Source organism: Mytilus trossulus, chromosome 14, assembly GCF_036588685.1.
Source record: "Mytilus trossulus isolate FHL-02 chromosome 14, PNRI_Mtr1.1.1.hap1, whole genome shotgun sequence".
Lineage (NCBI taxonomy): Eukaryota > Metazoa > Mollusca > Bivalvia > Mytilida > Mytilidae > Mytilus > Mytilus trossulus.
In genome coordinates, this window is record NC_086386.1 from 17,989,035 (window position 1) to 18,007,951 (window position 18,917).

Genomic DNA, 18,917 nt, shown 5'->3' on the forward strand with positions numbered 1-18,917 from the left:
TTAACCGAAAAAGAACAGTATAAATATATAAATAAGAAAAATAAGTTTAAATCACAATTTGATTAACTGTGTATATTTTATTAAAGTTACATTTATATAACAATAACGAAAAAATGATACCTGCAATATTAACATATAAAGTTTATATAAATGAAAACAGAAAATATTATTGTTGAGGTCTATGACTCTTTTCATCTAAAGCCTGGACTACACCTTTCTGTAAGACAACTCCATGGTTGTGAAGAAGCATAGCAGGCCATACAATAAAGTCAACATAGATACCAGTTTTTGTAAACATTTCAAAACAGTTTGTATCTAGCTCCCAACTAACACCAGTATCAAATACAAAGCCTAATGGTGGATCCTGGATGGCACTATACCAACAGACCTCCAAACAGGACCTTACATAGGGTTCCAGCTCTGAGGGTATGTCCTTGGTTCCTGTTCCTGATTCTGGGGACATAAATAACTGAAATGGAAAGTTAGGAAAACTACTTTAATTTCTATTCCTTTCTTAGCAATTGGCTGGACACATTTATCAATATAATATTTAAGGAAAGAAGCAAGGTTTATCTTCCTGATTTAGAACTTCAAGTTTTCAACAGTAATCTTCCAATATTGTAAATTTGTTTGTCTACCAATTACTGATGTACATTTGATAAATTATATGCCCTTTACAAATCCATCTGATGTTTAGTTAAGTTTTACAATGGAGTCTTTTATATGTATGAACTCACATTTAGAATTATTATGTTAAAGATGACTTGTTTACAGACTTTTAAAAAAATGTATTGTTACAAGCAGAACACCTTGGTAGCAAATACAGAAGTCCTTCGACTTCCTTACCTTTTTTGCACCCTAGAAGTTGCTGTAATTGGTATAGACAGAAAAATGTAATCTTTATTTGACTTTGAAAACACCTTATTGCTATTTTGTCCTATCTGGGGAAAACACACATTTATACCACATCGGTTTGGGTCAGGCCGCCAAAAAAGAGGTCATCAGTAGTGAGCTGAGGGAGGAAAAACTTAAGAAAGCTATAATCAAGAAAGAGTATGATTCACTTTTAAATTAAAATTGAAGTAAAAATATATTTTGTTTGAAGTATTTACGTTAGTTTAAACAAGTCTCATTAAAAAGTATCATGCATGGTGAATTGTTTAAACAGGGTCCCAAATAGCTTCAACTAGATACAAAAAAGTTGTGTAATTTTATAACTTATCCGGAATGGAATAAATAGAGATTAGGTGTATAGCCAGGTTATGCATGGATACAGTGCTTTAATATAACATGTGTCTTGTGCTGTTTGTAGATTCCTTGTGGGATCTTTGATTTAATATGCAACACAAAAGGAAGTTATGTAGTTTGAGGGGTTTGTGTCATTGTTATTTTGTTTATCAATATGGACAATAAGTGAATCTACTTACACCATATAAATTTGCTATTGTCTGTTTAGCTATATGTTTTCTTGTTTCTTTTACTACCTTTAAGTTTTTAACTGACAGTTGAGGAATGTTGAACTGAAAAAAAATATATGAAAATGAATAAAAGGAGATAATAGTTAATTTCAATCAGAGAGAAACCATAACATAATTTAAACCCTTTTTTTTTATTTCCTTATTAAACATGTGAAAACATCATCCAATAATTCTGCAATGGTTTATTTTATTCAGCTTCATGTTTCATCTATTTTTGCCGAAAACTAGACTATTAACCTAAACCAGTTTAACATCCATCACACCTCTGACAACTTGGTCATGATTTCTTAACCAAGAGCCACTCATTTATACACGATATATGTTATGGGAAATACATATTGATCTTTTTAACAACTTCTCTGTACTTAGTAATAGATCACATGATTACCATCCACTTATTTTCTTTTTTTTTTTGCTTGATGAAGTGCTATTAGTTAAAGACTTTTTTTATTGTATTTTATAAAAGATATTTACCGTTGACTCCACACTCATGTTAGGACCATAAGGTACTAGATAAGTCATCTCTAAAATGTGTAACTGGTGCCTAGATAAAGCACAGCAGAACTCCCAACAATCCTGGTATAAATGAGAAAAAATATTATCAGTATTTAGCTTCTTAGTAAATGTGGTTTAAAAAGAAATTGTAAAGGATATATTTCTTAAAAATACAACAAATTCATTGGCAGTCCAAAAAAATGAGCAAAATGAGCATGTCTGACTAAAACAAGATATGCTGTAAGCAGGTTTAATGATTCCTGTACATTTAACAGCTCTATTACACCATTATATTTTATAACAAATAAACTTATATTTATACCTTAAATATTGTAAGCAAATAAACACAGGACAGTTTTTCATCATTTAGTTTCTCGTTTGCTATTTCATAGGCTCTGGGCCATACATTCTGGTAAACTTGATTAAACATGTCTGCTATCTTTGTTGGTCTGATATTCTCCTCCATATTAGGTATATCTGGCATTTCATCAGGTGTTTTCTCTGTTATATATTTTGAAAGTCTGCAACAACAAAAAAGATGGATACTGATCATGCTAGGGTAAATGTATGTGAGGTTGGTCATATAAAAAGGTAAATGATCTCCAAATAACTTAGGATTACCTAAGTAAATACAGAAACTGGTGTTGCTTTTTTAAGTGAAACTCTTGATCCTTACTTTAAAATCAATGTATGAGTATTTTTCTTTCTCAAGTATCTCCTCATGTAATTAATAAAATAGAACTGCATGGTGAACTTGTTCCTGCAGAGGATGTTACAAATGTTTTGTAGTGTTGTGCCCATCATTTATTTTGTTGTGTTATAAATATTCAGTTTGGACAAAAATGTTCCTGAAACAGCTCACATGCAGAATTAAAACGTGTAAGATATTGACCATTTTCCTCATTTTCATGAAAAACAAATGTTTGTACTTGCGTTGTCATATACAGTTCTTTATCTCCAAGGATTTCTGTCTTCTCTTTCTCTATACCCTCAATTTGTTTCTGTAGCTTTTCTACTTGCTGATTTAAATCCACAATAACTGAATCTCTAGATTTTCCAGCCTTTTCCATAACAAACTGTGTCATTTGTTTGTTTAAATCTACGTTTTCTGTTTTATAGTTTTCCAACTCATCGTGTTGTTGACGTATTGAATTCTCAAAGTCAAGAACTTGTCTGAACAATGAAAATGTTGACATTAACAATACAATTTTTCTTAGATATAATAAAAGTTCCTGATTCCAATATACGTTATATATATGTGTATAGAATATAGTTCATGTTTTAACTGTAGGCTCAAGCTTTGGGTTAACAATCGATTTCAAATCAACCAATGTGTAAATACTGTAACTTAAATAAAAATGAGAAATGAACTGGGGAATGTGTCAATTGTATCAGTAAAGCAATTACAGCACTTTCTTTGCCCTCGTGAGTTTTTTTTCTGTGCATGTACTTATTTTGTGTCATGGATGGACATCCCATATCCTTTGTTTTGTCATTATTTAACGTTTTGTGTATCTGTGTAGCATTACTGTCGGATAGAGAGACACAAACCTAACAATACTCCAAATTAATAGTATTACAGATTCAACTTTGTTGTTTAAATTTCGACTCCTATTTGATAAAGAAATTGCAAACAGTCTTGAACTTCTTAATGTGAAAGGACCTTTAAGAATCCACTTACGATTTCATATTCACTATCTGTATCTTGAGCTCTGTCATCTCAGGCGGCTCCTTTTTCTTCCTTGGGTCATTACCTCTGTAAAAATTAAAGCTTTACTTATTTCCAAACTTGTAAAATACGTTAATTGGCTAAGAAATTTGACATCCTCATTTATTTAAAGTATCTGTTCCATATTCATTCCTTGATGAGTCAATTATGTTTCATGAAATCGGACTAAAATCAATTGTTATGAGATTATGATGTCCATTTCATTTATAATGTATTAAGACACATAGATGACCGTCTAGAGATTGCAAGGTTCACAAGTAACACCGTCTCTCGAACGATAAATGACTCAGGAAAAAACTGCTATACACAATGAACAAGAAAAAGTAATGTTGCAGAATTTAGATAGTTTCTAAGACTATTACATTAGGTAACTGCATTACAATACAAAGACAGAAATTTCAATCTTGTCGTGATACTTTTAACTGAATGTTAAAACAAGTATTGTAACTTAACAAAGGCTTGTTGCTTACCCGGGTGGCTTCTTTCTAGGATTAACAGCAGCTGTCTTCCCAGAACGGTCAGTCTGTTGTCCCTATAAAAACGATTGAGAATAAAGTGGAATAAATAATGTCAATGAAGTACGACCCGTGATTTTCCTGCTATATTTCTTCCATTAATTTTGAAAGAGAGCTTTATCCATTAAAAAATCTTAGCTCGTCTTATTTTTGTTGTTATTGGGTATGTTATTGAGTAACATGAGGTTTCAATCCCTTTCTTGATCAAAAGAATGCAACGTCAGAAACTATAAGAATCGGTATTTTACATTCTTTGTTATCATATTTGACGGGTTGTTTATATTGCAAAATTAAATTTTCATTTCAAAATGTAATTTGACTTCAAACTTGTTATTTTTTATCCAAGAAGACAATGCTCAAACTGAATGACAACACTATATATAATGAATAAATTAACGTAGAAGATACACGACATACAATTGTCGTTTAAGCAAGATATATACCGTTTTATTACTGGCAGCTGATTTCTGTGATTGCACATTTTGTATACCTTTAGCGTTACTCCTATAACGACAAAACACGTGAAATCATTATACGACAGTTTTGTACATCAAACACACCACCGCACATTATCATATAACCTTACGCAGCTCATATTCACTATCTGAATAAAATAAGATCTGTGCAATTGCTGTGCTTATAATGAATTTAATCAGATTGCATGTACTCGTCAATAAATTTTACTGTCTGTAAACTTTGCATACATACCAAGAGTAAAATGTATGCTTAAAGGAATAAAAACAAAGATGTGAACCGTAATGGAAAAATGGACCCTTACATAAAAAGTACTGGAAAATACTTACATACCAGCTTTCATCTGCACTTTACTCATACCTCATATTCCCTAAAAGATATTAGCATCTAGATTTAATCTCAATAAATCTTAACAAGTACAGAATCTTTTTAATCAGTGTATGTCTTACTTTCTTTAACACAAAAAAACAATCAACTTTCAACCTATATATTCTATGTTAAAAGATAAGTTTGAAGCTCCCTAGCTAGTAATATATATATATATATATAAATCAACTCCTCTTGAATATATTTACTACTAACAAATATATTGAACTTTCCATATCTTACCTTAATGAAAGAAAAAAAAACCTTTTAAATTTGGAATGACATACTAAATAAATGCAGTTTTGATATCTGATACATTAAATTATAAAGACCGTGTAAGAGTTGTAAAAATTCTTTAGACAACCAAACTTTTAAATAACCTTTGAAAATTAATGAATTGCATCCGACCAGTGAACGATTAAAAATGAAACAATATCAAGTTTTCGATCGATTGAAACATTTAATAAAGTTATACTACTGATTTATTGCGAACGGCCAATAGTTCCTGAGCGATAGAAGTCGGTCGTCTGAGCATTTTCTTCTCTTTGCGGTCTAAATTTCGGAAAGCAGGAAAAACTACGGACTAGCCTACTGTTCATGAAAAGAAGTTACATAAGTGTAGCATCTAACCAATGTTATTTCAACTGAACGGGCGTATGTTTTAATTTGCATAAGGGCAGTTTAGTTAAATGTGTGTGATAAGAACGATTACCGTTATAATTATTATTGAATTATGATTACCTATCAGTATCATTATACGCATATACAAGAGAAGTCAGTTTTACAGCAGATTTCAGTCAGTCTGTAGCTTTTGCTAACATCTTTGGTTAGCTTGCTTGTTAGCTGAACCGTGAAGTCATTGTAAGATAAGGTTTATTAACCTCCTTTTAAAGTAGCTTAGTCCTACAGAGAGATAAATTGGTTATCTGTTGGGCTAGTCTACTATTAAAGGAGGGTAGTTTACCTAACCTAGCAATGACTTCACGGTTCAGCTAACAAGCAAGCTAACAAAAAATATTACACATTAGCTACATACTGACTGAAATCTGCTGTTATATTTAGTTTATAAATACATTTGTATTTGAGCAAAATTGCAAAAATACAGGGTCGATTGTTTAATCGCTAATAAGTACAACTCTTCACACAATCATTATTAACAATTTACAACATATCAATACCGTGAAACAAAATCAATTCCAAGACTTAAAATGTCCCCATTCTGACCGGACGTTTCTGAGTACTTGTTCATACCCCAAAGTCAAGCGAACGCCCCACTTTTAGCAAAGTGACCATTTTCTATTCACCAGTCACCCACCCTTGGTGCTCAATGTTTTCGAAAATATGATGTTAATAATATGCAATTTCATCAATACTGGCCGTTTTCAATTATTAAATAATTCCGACACCTGAAAAAGGTCAAGTTGCCTTATTTTATTATAATTTTTGCCTTTGAATGGTGCTATCATGTGAGCACGAAATTCATTCTCATCACTACAAAGGTCAGTTCCTCCTTTGACGGACAATAAAATAACGATACCAAACACACCAAAGTAACAACTACCAACTCGCATTGGTTAAAGAAATGTTTTTGAACAATAAAAATAGATGCTAGAATTAAAGGTTTTGAAGTAATTACATAATATCGTTTTAGTTTTTTTTTATAATGAATTATCTAGTCGTATGTTAATGTTATTCTACAAAATCCGCCATAGGGTCTTTAAATTGAAGTGGGATGAATTTTTTTTTTGATTCCATGTGACTGAGATGAAGAACGGCAACACATGGGCGTTTCCTTAGTGTTTTATGTTTTTATGTACACTTACTTTTTTAGTATTATAAATACATATATATCATATCCTTTTTTGTCTTTTATACATAGGCTTACTGTCTGAGTTCTGTCATTAAATAACGTGAGTATTTCGTTTTCTTGTCATTTTGTTTGATAAATTAAAGATATCGTCCTTCAATATATTGCAGAATATTCCATAACTTAATTTTTAGTTTCTCTCAACCAGTTGCATCTTATCACAATGTTTACTCTATTGCAATCTGCTCAGTCAAAAAGCTCAGTCTGGTCGTACCAAACTGCATGCTGTTGTTGAAATGATATAAAATGGAACAACATGTTCATTTGAAACAAACATCTCATTCTGAGTATCACTTGCTTGACAACAGACAAATGTTCAGCACTTTTTTTTACAGTAGTCTGGACAAGTATTGTAATTATTTAAAATTAGATTATCAGCAATGTATCAGCACAAAAATCATAAGAGAAAAATATCTAGAGATATCAATATATATAACTTGAAGCGTTAACTCGGACTCTTTTTCACTCAATCAGTAGTTTAACCAAATGTTCAGCGACGCTAGCGCAAAACAACTGATAATATCTGTATAAATATAGCAAAACATAACAATAGAAAATAAAACCGTATCAATTACTATATTTGAAGGAAGATATCTAAAAGTATATATTCTGTTTACAAATGTCAACTACTGATAAATTGAGTGGACTTCATAAACAACAAAACATTGCATAGAACTACCCGTACATGTTGGTGCAATTCACTGTACCCAGAGTGAATGTGTTTTGTTTCAAATTTATACATAGTCTAACAAATAAGAAGAATTTACTCTTTATCCTACAAATATCAGACGTAATGATTTATTAATAGGAATACAATGTAATAGTCACCAATAAGTCTACTCAGCCAAAAAGAAAGACTAGAAGATACCATATATTATATTATGTCTCACAGGAAATAAAACGGATAAGTAAGTAAGTATATATCAAATACTATTTATTGCAAATACATTTACACATACATTACGTTGATTTCTATATGCATTGAATGTGATATATTTCTAATATAAAATGTATAATAAAAAGAAATGTGCATACTATGCACTTTCCTTTTTTCTATAATAAATAATAAATTATTATTTCTGATTTGTAACATAATCATTGTTCACATCCTATTTCAGTTTTTATACTGTGCAACTCCTTTGTATAAAATAGGTCCATTTATAAACAAATGCATTGCTGGCCAAACAACGAAGTCCACTGTATTCCCGCCTTGTGTATATTTCCTGAAGTCGTCTGCCTGTTCTTCTGCATCAAACCCATAATGCATCGGCGGTTCATTTATTGCACTATACCAACAAACTTCCAAACAACTTTCGACATAGGTGTGCAAATCTTCTTTTATATCTTTCTTCGCAGATTTAAATTTCTGAAACAGAAAATGTTCTTACGTTACAGAAATTGGGTACCTCTTTTGAATTTTGCATGCATGAACTAAAAGTTTGACCTTGTAATTTGAACTTCTACTTTTAAACACAATAAGACAACAATCTGTATTTTTTTTTAAAGAAATGCCGATATTTCCGGAACACCTGCAAACAACCCCAGGTTTTGTGTGTTTCGTGTTTCTCAGTCTATTGTTTTATTTATTACTGGTTTGGTATCTCCCACTTCTTGTTTATCGTCATTATTATATCATGCTTTTTATCTGTTTTTTATGTTGTGTTATGTGTACTGTTATTTGGGTTTTTTTTGTCATGGCGTGTGAGCTTATTTGCGACATATGAGTTTTAAATCCCTTTGGTATCTTATTTTCGCTTCTCCTCACTTGAACATGCTTCTGATTAGTAATACGACCAAAGCTATAACCAAAGACAAACAGGGACCATTTGATTCATGATCCGTGTAGTTCATATTGCAATGTTTATTTTTTTGGATAATTTTTCAAAAATCTATATTTAAATGACATTTATTATCTACTTGTTATAAACATACTGAATCTGTTTATATTGTAATATTTTCCTCTAAATTAACAACACGATTCAAAGTTTCATTCGTTTCATTTTGTCTAGTTAAAACAGCAGTTTTATCTGGACAAATTGTATGTATCATTTTTAAACTTATATTGTACATAGATCTATTTTTCTTACATATTTTTTATCTATCATATTTTTTATATAAACTTTGTTCTGTTCAGATACTGATTTTTACTTTGTCTTGTTGTGCATCTTTTTTAAAACAAAGCAAGATTAAAAAGGGTAGTTGAAATCTAGATGAAATAATGTTCTCATTCAAATCCCATTGTCGAAAACATCGTCAGTGGTGGTCTTCATCATATTTTGTTTGCATTTTTTATTTCGAGAATTTGTTAATGGTAGATCTTTAATGGTCCCTGTCAATATTTCCTGATTTTTTTTTACTCTTGGTAATTTTGTTTCTGTTTTGTATTGTTCAAATACATGTACCCGTCTAACGTGGAAGACTGACAAGCTGTATGTTAAATTCTTACTGTGAGTTTTAGGTACTTGTGTCGTTCGGTTGCTGTTTCATTGGAGTATAAAACTCCAAATATCGGGGTTTTATTTTCAACGATACCTAAAACTTCGTATGATTGAATTATATCTTATAAGTTTAGCACTGAATCCCAAATTGAACTGTATTTAAAATCTGTGAAATGTCCATTATAACAGCTGATTGAATTATTGGGTATGAAATATGATGTTTGCCTTTACGGAATCATCGATTCGCACTTTGTTACAATATAACTCTTTAAAAACTTTGAATTTTTGAATACTCCGGCTTTCAATCTCAGGAATAGACTACCTTAGCTGTATTTGGCAAAACGTTTAGGATTTTATGGTTCTCAATGGTCTTCAACTTTATTTGGCCTCTTAAACTCTTAAAACGCGCGTCTGGCGCAAGTTATTTTTTTATCCTGGTATCTATGATGAGTTTATTTATCTGTGTACCAACCTCGTACAAATTAGGCATCATTTCTTTAGCTGATCGTTTTCGTGTTTCAGTCAGTAACGTCGAGCTTCCTGGTGACAATGCATACACACCATCCTAGAATAAAGAAACATTGACATATGATATTCATTTGTTCGTTCTACATATATATCTATCATTTGTCTTTTTTCGATCCACACGTTTGTGCTTTTAACGTCTGCATGTTTGTCTTTTTTATATGTGAAAATGAATAATTGAGCTATGTTTTGCTGTCAATAACAAGATTAAGTATTGTTATTGAAGTGAGTGCACTCATCACCCAACTGTCTAAAGGAAAACATTTATTGAAACCTAGAATGATTCCTACGTATGTTGTCTTTTGTCAAAATGATGTTACATGTTTCTACAACACGACGCGTATTTAACCAATATAGCCACCTTTGTGAAAATAGAAGATAAAAAAGTACAATCTTTTCCACTTTTGGAACGACAAATACTCTAAAAAATTGTGATATCATATCAGGTTATATATCTGTTAACTTTTACAATTGACATAAATCATCCCTCTTGAGAGTTATTGCTACTAATGTCGACGAATTGTTTTTGATGAAAAATGTAAAATGACAAAAAATATCGAACCATGAGGAATATTCTAAATAGAAAGTCATTAAGCAAATGATAAAATCAAAAGCTATAACACAAAAAAGAAATGAATAACAACTGTCATATTACTGACTTGGTACAGGAATTTCTAATGTTGAAAAGGATGGATGGAATCTGATTTTATAGCTAGCTAAAACTCTCTCTTGTATGAGCGTCGCCTACAATTCCATTATTTTGTCTACGATGTGTGAACAAAAACAAACAGACATTATTGATAAAATTTAAAAAAATAGGGGTACAGCAAATCACTAATTGTTACAAGGATCGGGTTTTAAGAATTATGGGTTCTAAGTATTAACCTTGAAATAACCATCTTTTTGTGGACTACATATTATACCCGTGTATATATAACTAAAGACTGAACAAAATCGCTACAAACCTAAGACAGGGCTTTTTTATCGATCGAAATAAAAATCATCCGGTTAAACCTTATATATAAGGCCAGGAGTTTGTGTTGCCTAGTCTTTAGTTTTCTATGTTATGTCTTCTGTACTATTGTTTGTCTGTTTGTCTTTTTGTTTTTTGGCCATGACGTTGTCAGTTTATTTTCAATTTCTCAGTTTGACTGTCCCTCTGGTATCTTTCACGTCTCTTCAACCGCATTTAAAAACATTGGCTTACAGTATCATATAAATAGAAAAATGTAAATTCGATAATATTAGGACGCTTCTTTGGATGAGAATATGGTATCAACTTTCAAGGTTTTAAGTGCCGAAAATTTATCCTGGCATTTGCGAATAACAATATTTGTTTCTACAAATCAAAATTACCTTGTTTTCTGATGCAAGTAGTAAGTTTTGTTCTAAGATTTTTGTCTGTTGTTCACAGGTTTCTTTACAGTAATTCCAACATTCCTATAAGAAACGTGTTACACTATATTTTAGATAATTGTACCTTCAGTTAAAAAAATAAATTTCTTTTTACACATTGTAACTTAGAACTTCTGAAAATATCTATAATTAAGGACACAATAGTTAACCGATTATCAAATCTCGTTAGGGACGACATCAAAAGATCGATGTAGGATGAAAAACTTAGATCAAATAGTTTGGGGGTGGGGGGGGGGGGGTGTCAACATTGCTGCAAGTTTTGTTAATCTAAAATCGATTTTACATATATCCCTATTGGTCAATCAATTTTCCCCAAATTAAGTTAAGAGGGGGGGTGGGGTGTGGGGTCAGTGAAAAAACTATATGAATTAAGTTTTTTTTATCCTTCATTGAACTTTTGATGTCGTCCCTTAATCAATTAGGAACAGACCAAAACTGAGGGAATTAAAAGTGATGAAGATTGTTGCATTTTTATAGAAGAAAGTTATGATGAAAATTTCTTTTATAAAAAAAGCGTATTCTGTACACACGTAATGTGCTATTATTGCTGTGAAATTATATATCCGTCTGACGTTTCTATACAGTTTAAAGAATTTAGAATATGCGGTATGTACTAATGAGACAACTCTCAATGCAAGTCACAATTTGTAAAAGTAAACCATTAACGGTCAAAGTACGGTCTTAACACAGATACTAGACTCACACCGACAGCAAGCTATGAAGGGTTCACAAAAAGACTATAGTGCAACATCATTCGATTGGGAAAACCAACGGTCTAGTCTTTTTAAAAATCGAGGATTGAGAAACACTTATAAACCACATAGACAAACGATAACTACTAAACATCAGATGGCAGATTTAGAACAGGTGCAAACAAATGCAGAGGGTTAAAACGTTTAAATAGGTACAACACTTCACCCTTATCTTAAACAATAGGCTCACACTCACAAAATAGAAAGAAACACCATTAGATAACAATTGAAATGGCTTAACTCAATCCAATATACATGTATATGATATCAGATGCCTTTGCCTGTGGATTTTCCAATTGTCAAAAATGATGTCCTAAATACACACACATATAATCGCCATCAATGATAGTGATACATGGCTGTGTACATAATGTATATACAACTCGTCTAAACATCAACCCAACAATGTTAGATCTGTAAATTTGCTTTCGCAAATTTTTGGTTCTTCCCTCGCCGGGATTCGAACCCACTGCAGCCGTCCCGCTAGACCACACGACCACCTGGGCTCTAAAAAAAGAGCTTTCGCTGTTTCCACGTCAGTGTTAATCTAGCGGCGTACTAAAGTACATGCTATATAAGGCATGAAGATGTTATTGTTACAGATCAGCTTAATTATCTATAGTAAAGGATCCTACAAATTAATGTAAGATACAGTCACAGAAAATAATTATATTAATAAGTACGTCTGAGTTAGTGACAACCCTACAACAGATGTATTCATCGGATCGCCATCAATAATAGTGATACATGGCTGTGAACATAATGTATATATAACTCGTCTAAACATCAACCCAACAATGTTAGATCTGTAAATTTGCTTTCGCAAATTTTTGGTTCTTCCCTCGCCGGGATTCGAACCCATGCTACTGTGATATCGTGACACCAAATCGCCTGCACTGCAGCCGTCCCGCTAGACCACACGACCACCTGGGCTCTCAAAAAAAGAGCTTACGCTGGCCATGTGTTACCTTTCCACGTCAGTGTTAATCTAGCGGCGTACTACAGTACATGATATATAAGGCATGAAGATGTTATTGTTACAGATCAGCTGAATTATCTATAGTAAAGGATCCTACAAATTAATGTAAGATACAGTCACAGAAAATAATTATATTCATAAGTACGTCTGAGTCAGTGACAACCCTACAACAGATGTATCCATCGGATCGCCATCAATGATAGTGATACATGGCTGTGTACATAATGTATATACAACTCGTCTAAACATCAACCCAACAATGTTAGATCTGTAAATTTGCTTTCGCAAATTTTTGGTTCTTCCCTCGCCGGGATTCGAACCCATGCTACTGTGATATCGTGACACCAAATCGCCTGCACTGCAGCCGTCCCGCTAGAACACACGACCACCTGGGCTCTAAAAAAAAGAGCTTTCGCTGTTTCCACGTCAGTGTTAATCTAGCGGCGTACTAAAGTACATGCTATATAAGGCATGAAGATGTTATTGTTACAGATCAGCTTAATTATCTATAGTAAAGGATCCTACAAATTAATGTAAGATACAGTCACAGAAAATAATTATATTAATAAGTACGTCTGAGTTAGTGACAACCCTACAACAGATGTATTCATCGGATCGCCATCAATAATAGTGATACATGGCTGTGAACATAATGTATATATAACTCGTCTAAACATCAACCCAACAATGTTAGATCTGTAAATTTGCTTTCGCAAATTTTTGGTTCTTCCCTCGCCGGGATTCGAACCCATGCTTCTGTGATATCGTGACACCAAATCGCCTGCACTGCAGCCGTCCCGCTAGACCACACGACCACCTGGGCTCTCAAAAAAAGAGCTTACGCTGGCCATGTGTTACCTTTCCACGTCAGTGTTAATCTAGCGGCGTACTAAAGTACATGATATATAAGGCATGAAGATGTTATTGTTTCAGATCAGCTAAATTATCTATAGTAAAGGATCCTACCAATTAATGTAATATACAGTCACAGAAAATAATTATATTCATAAGTACGTCTGAGTCAGTGACAACCCTACTACAGATGTATCCATCGGATCGCCATCAATGATAGTGATACATGGCTGTGTACATAATGTATATACAACTCGTCTAAACATCAACTCAACAATGTTAGATCTGTAAATTTGCTTTCGCAAATATATATATATATATATGCATACCGACCAACATAAAGTCATTTGTATAAGATGGATTAAATAAATTTAACGGGTCGAAGCATGAACACAGCCAAAGACAGCTCTGAAACATTATATAGCTTAGTGCACTTCACAGTTTATGGAATCATTTACTTATATATATATTGACTTTATAAAAAAGACAGAAGTAAGAAAATAACCTTAAATATATTCAATAGGTAAATACAAATTTGTTTTTCATCCCCCTTATCTTCCGATTTCTCAAACGCGTCTGTCCATTTGTTATCATACAGGATAGAAATCATTTCCACCAGTTTCTGTGGCCGACGTGGATCACTCAGGTCAGCTATTTGGGGATTCTTATCGAGCATCTTTTCACCAGAAACTTTACCTAGTCTGGAATATTGATGAATTTTGTTAATAAGTGCATACAAAACTGGGCCTCGTATTGTTGAATCTGCAATGTATTCGTGTTTCGTTTTGAAATATATAAAAAAAAAAAATTAAAAAAAATTAAAGCATTTCCCAGAGCGAAGAGGACGTAACTTTTCACGGAAACTTTTATCGTTTCGGCTAAAATATAAACCATATTATATTTGTTCACGGAGTAACCGTTATTATTATGACGGAGATATTGGAATATTACTAAATCGGTCATAAATCTTTTATTTTTATAAATGGACATTTTGTCTGAATGCTAGCGGGAAAAAAATATTATTCAATGTTGACTATGTTTTCCGCTGAACTCTTGCTAGTGTATATATTTTGGTTATTTTTGTTTACATTTTTACCTATTATGTCTGTTTGTCTTGTTTACGCACTATAATGGAATTTGATACGACTGTCACACAAGGTATAATACCAGGTTAATGCACAACTATTTACATAATAAAATGCCTATACCAAGTCAGGAGATTATGACAGTTGTTTAAGTTCGTTGAATTTGTTTGAGCTTTTGTTACTGACATTTGAAAAGCAACGTTCCGATGTTAATTTTGTTCATTATTTTGTTCTTTTTCTTTGTGCTCACTGAAAAAGCTTTTTATACCATGCTTTATTCTATGATTGGAAAAACTTTATTAAAGCATTTACGCCATTTAAGCTGAACGTGTGCATTCAAATTTGATTGCAGGGACCTTTTTTGCGACTAAAATAAGACGTCGGTTATTGTTTCTGTCTTTTCTTTTACGTTTACTGTCATGTGTTGCATTTTCTATATTCACTTATACATTTAAATAAGATTAATCTTTACTTTGATTGTAGTTCATCTTTGTCAGCCTTAAGGTCAGCGATATGTTTGTCCCTGTCATCCCGTTCTGCTTGTAGTCTTTTTACATCTTCTTTTAAGGTGACTATTATTGCCTCTTTTTGATTATGCACCAAGTCCTTCATGGTTTTATTATGCGTGTTTTCGAGATCATGCTTTTGTTTCTCCAGTGTCTTAAGCTCATTCTGTAACTTTTTGAAGTCATAGTGGATTTGTTCAATATAGGCATCTGTATGGTGCAATCGACTGTAAATAGACAATTAAGTCCTAGATATATAATTCATTTTAGTTACTATTGGATTTGCTTCAGCAAATAGCTGTAAGTACTCTTAAATATGTATTTTGTTCATTAGGGTTTTTAATAGGATTTTTTTTAAACGATTTAAAATATGATTTGTTTAGTATGATCTTGTCAAATTCTTTATTTGCGTGTACCATGCTAAAAGCACATACTTCTATAATGGTTACAGTTTGTGATATTTATCTAACCTCCTATACATGTCTAGGAATATGATTGGTTAAAAGCGTCCGCGTGGAGACCGTGTAAATTTCATTTTAGGTTAATAGGGAGGCGGGGGTTATTGCATACACGGTTAGTAATGGTGTTACGCCCTGTTATATATTCCATATTAGCTTTAAAGGGAGGCGGGGTTTATTCCATACACGGTAAGTAGTGGTGTTCAGCCCCTTTATCTTCCATATTAGCTTAAAAGGGAGGCGGCGGTTATTTCATACACGGTTAGTAGTGGTGTAAAGTCCCTTTATACGAACAAAACGGTACTGAAAAAAATCCTAATGGTTTCAACAGACAAAGAAATTGATGATTAAGGTTGAAATAAATTCATAAAACACATTTAAACCTTACAAGTTGTTATTGTTGGCATCTGTTTTTGTAGGATCAATGGAAGTGGTTTCTTAATGCTTACAGTATTGAAGACATGCTCAGTTTGATAGGTATCTAGTCTAAATTTCACACGTTAAGATAGTCGGTAAGATAAATTCGTTACTTAAGAGGGCACATGGGTACAAAAATAATAGCAAATATTTAAACATTATTTTTTTCATAACAAATTTTATTCATTACATTATAAGTTTTAACATTATGATCACATGGTTAAAAAATCAACCCAAAATATCAAGGCTTTTTAGCCCCAGATGATTTTTTAAATTTTGATGTCATTGAAAAAGCTCCAAATTATCTCCCTTTGGTGAAAAAAATGACATTTTTTGGCATTAAAATTGAAATATCTTTTTAAACGCATCGGTGACCTATATTTTTATTATTTTTTTCAAATAAGCGGCACTTAAACTAAACAATTGTAAAATTTAAGCAATTAATTATATTAGGTTCTTTTTTTATTTCGATTTTACCTTTTTTTCTCCTATTAGTGTAACAAAGTACCTAAACAAAAATGCATGCTTTTTTTGATGGCAGATTTTGAGCTTAAATGAACGGTGACCCCATATTTTTATTTTATTTTTCTATTAGGTATAGGATTAAGTTTATTTAGAGAAAAATATAGCAAAATCCTATATTACAAAAACAATTTGATTTATACACTGGAGCCCCCTTAATGTGCTTAACGTAATACGGTATGTATGGGGTCAGTAAATTCCATATGGGGATTCGAGCTTCCCTCTCACTCTATATGGAATTTACTGACACCATATATATCGTATTAGGTCACTAGCATACTATGTAACTAATAATATCATAAGCTTATTGTTTTGTCCATAAATCTGGCTGTTAGTTTTCTTGTTTGAATTAACTTTCATTTTTCCGTTTTTATTTCGGTGTCTTTTACAGTTTACTATACGTTATGCTCATTATTGAAGGTTGTACCTATGATTATTTTCTATGTCATTTAGTCTCTGGTAGAGTGTTGTCTTATTGGCAATCTTTCCACATCTTCTTATTTTCATCTTCATCAGTTCCGAAAAAAAGTTACAATACTAAAAAAAGCTTCTGACAATAAACGACGAAACTTCTCACTTTAAACTTTTAACCTTAAACTCGTCCACCATTATGCAAACATTTTGGCATTCGAGAATTAATGGTTTGCTATGCTATCTTCAAAATAATTTTAACAAAATCTCAATCTCATTTTTTATTGTATAAAACGTAGATAAATCAACTTTTTTTCACATATTGACATAAAGTGTAGAGAAAAGTGCTTATTGTCAGGTTATATCAACAGTACGTTTGATTTGACATTCATATGCACAATTGACGTTTTACTTACTGAGCTAGTGAATCTCTTTCTTGCCTTAATCGCAGAATATTGGCTTCGTAGTCAGCCTGGGTCAGAACTTTGGTCCTCCTAAGAATGATATAAACATTACTGCACATGCAATATGTTGGCTATATAATATTATGATGTTAATCGAGATCATTCACATATTATTTAGGTGTGGCACGCATAGAAAATTATAATACTGGTAATTATAAAGGAAGACAAAGTTTGGGAACAGGTGAAACAAATTCCAACGGGATTATTCTCTTCCAATTAATAAATATTATGTGTGTTCCATATTAACATGTTTAGAAAATTCTATTCTGTTCAACTGTATATCCCATCAATGTATAGTTATGTGCCAGGACCATGCACACTTATCACAAATCATGCGATCAATATTCACTTAATGTTTAGTTTAACTGGTATTCTTCATTATCGCTTTTTTGTGCATTTTTCCTTTGATCTTTTGTTGTGATAATTTTCATATCATGCTTCTCGCTTGATGATGGAAAATTATCGCTAGAATCGCTAACAAAATTGACATTGAAATTGACAACGTCGTCATAGGTAAAATAGTGATAAACAGATTATCATTGTCACTTTCGCTGTACCAGCTCAAGCGAGAAAATCAATCTCGTTGAGAAAATCAACGATAATCTATAATTAGCATTTGATATTTGTTTGACACGAAAGTATGATAAGCGATATTGACACAAACAGAAAAAGGTTATCTGCAATTCGAAAAACATTGCATATAAAGGGGAGGGGAATTTGAAAAAAATCAGAAAGGCGAACTAAACACACATTTTCGAGCATACATGAGTAAGGGAAGGCGGAAGAGCGTGGGTTGAACATAACATCCCCTGATTGGATTACTTATGCAAAGGAATATGCAAGGCTTTACTAAAAAGTTTAAACACATCCAGTGTTATCAATATGTATTTTAAATGCGATGCACTTTATGATTTAGTCGCCAATCAATATAGCGAAAAGAACTTCAAAGCGTATTTAAAACCAAAACAAAATAAATATAACGAATATAAAGAAACCTCGGTTAATATAGTGTTTAAAGTGAAAATTACCTATTTCCTGCAAACATGGTTACCTCAATCAAAGGTAAACTTTAAAACCAAAAGTAAACATATGGAAAACCGTTATTTCTACAGTTATTACTTCCTTGTTCCATTTTTTACTTTAAGCTTTATAAGCTAAATTGACGGTG

At 32.2% G+C, this 18,917-nt stretch overlaps 3 protein-coding genes and 1 long non-coding RNA gene across 4 annotated transcripts; all 4 read right to left on the reverse strand.

Annotated features, from left to right (window-relative positions):
- Window positions 1-41: 41 nt before the first annotated feature.
- Window positions 42-2,659, reverse strand: LOC134695676 (uncharacterized). The gene is made up of 4 exons (XM_063557023.1): window positions 2,296-2,659; window positions 1,953-2,054; window positions 1,428-1,520; window positions 42-469 (listed from the first exon to the last, which is right to left on the reverse strand). The coding sequence occupies exons 1-4, from the start codon at window positions 2,554-2,556 to the stop codon at window positions 167-169; spliced, it is 759 nt and encodes a 252-aa protein (XP_063413093.1). The 5' UTR covers window positions 2,557-2,659; the 3' UTR covers window positions 42-166.
- Window positions 2,660-2,800: 141 nt separating this feature from the next.
- On the reverse strand, window positions 2,801-4,278 carry LOC134697525 (uncharacterized). The gene is made up of 3 exons (XM_063559804.1): window positions 4,173-4,278; window positions 3,655-3,729; window positions 2,801-3,146 (listed from the first exon to the last, which is right to left on the reverse strand). Exons 2-3 carry the CDS (start codon window positions 3,690-3,692, stop codon window positions 2,801-2,803), a joined length of 384 nt encoding a protein of 127 aa, XP_063415874.1. The 5' UTR covers window positions 3,693-3,729; window positions 4,173-4,278.
- A 381-nt stretch (window positions 4,279-4,659) lies between these two features.
- LOC134695677 (uncharacterized) lies at window positions 4,660-5,341 on the reverse strand. The gene is made up of 3 exons (XR_010102829.1): window positions 5,301-5,341; window positions 5,021-5,061; window positions 4,660-4,721 (listed from the first exon to the last, which is right to left on the reverse strand). It is a non-coding gene; the product is annotated as an uncharacterized LOC134695677 (long non-coding RNA).
- Window positions 5,342-7,940: 2,599 nt separating this feature from the next.
- Window positions 7,941-18,879, reverse strand: LOC134696262 (early endosome antigen 1-like). The gene is made up of 7 exons (XM_063557958.1): window positions 18,778-18,879; window positions 17,702-17,779; window positions 15,444-15,704; window positions 14,392-14,587; window positions 11,244-11,327; window positions 9,835-9,927; window positions 7,941-8,290 (listed from the first exon to the last, which is right to left on the reverse strand). The coding sequence occupies exons 1-7, from the start codon at window positions 18,792-18,794 to the stop codon at window positions 8,039-8,041; spliced, it is 981 nt and encodes a 326-aa protein (XP_063414028.1). The 5' UTR covers window positions 18,795-18,879; the 3' UTR covers window positions 7,941-8,038.
- Between the last annotated feature and the right edge of the window lie 38 nt (window positions 18,880-18,917).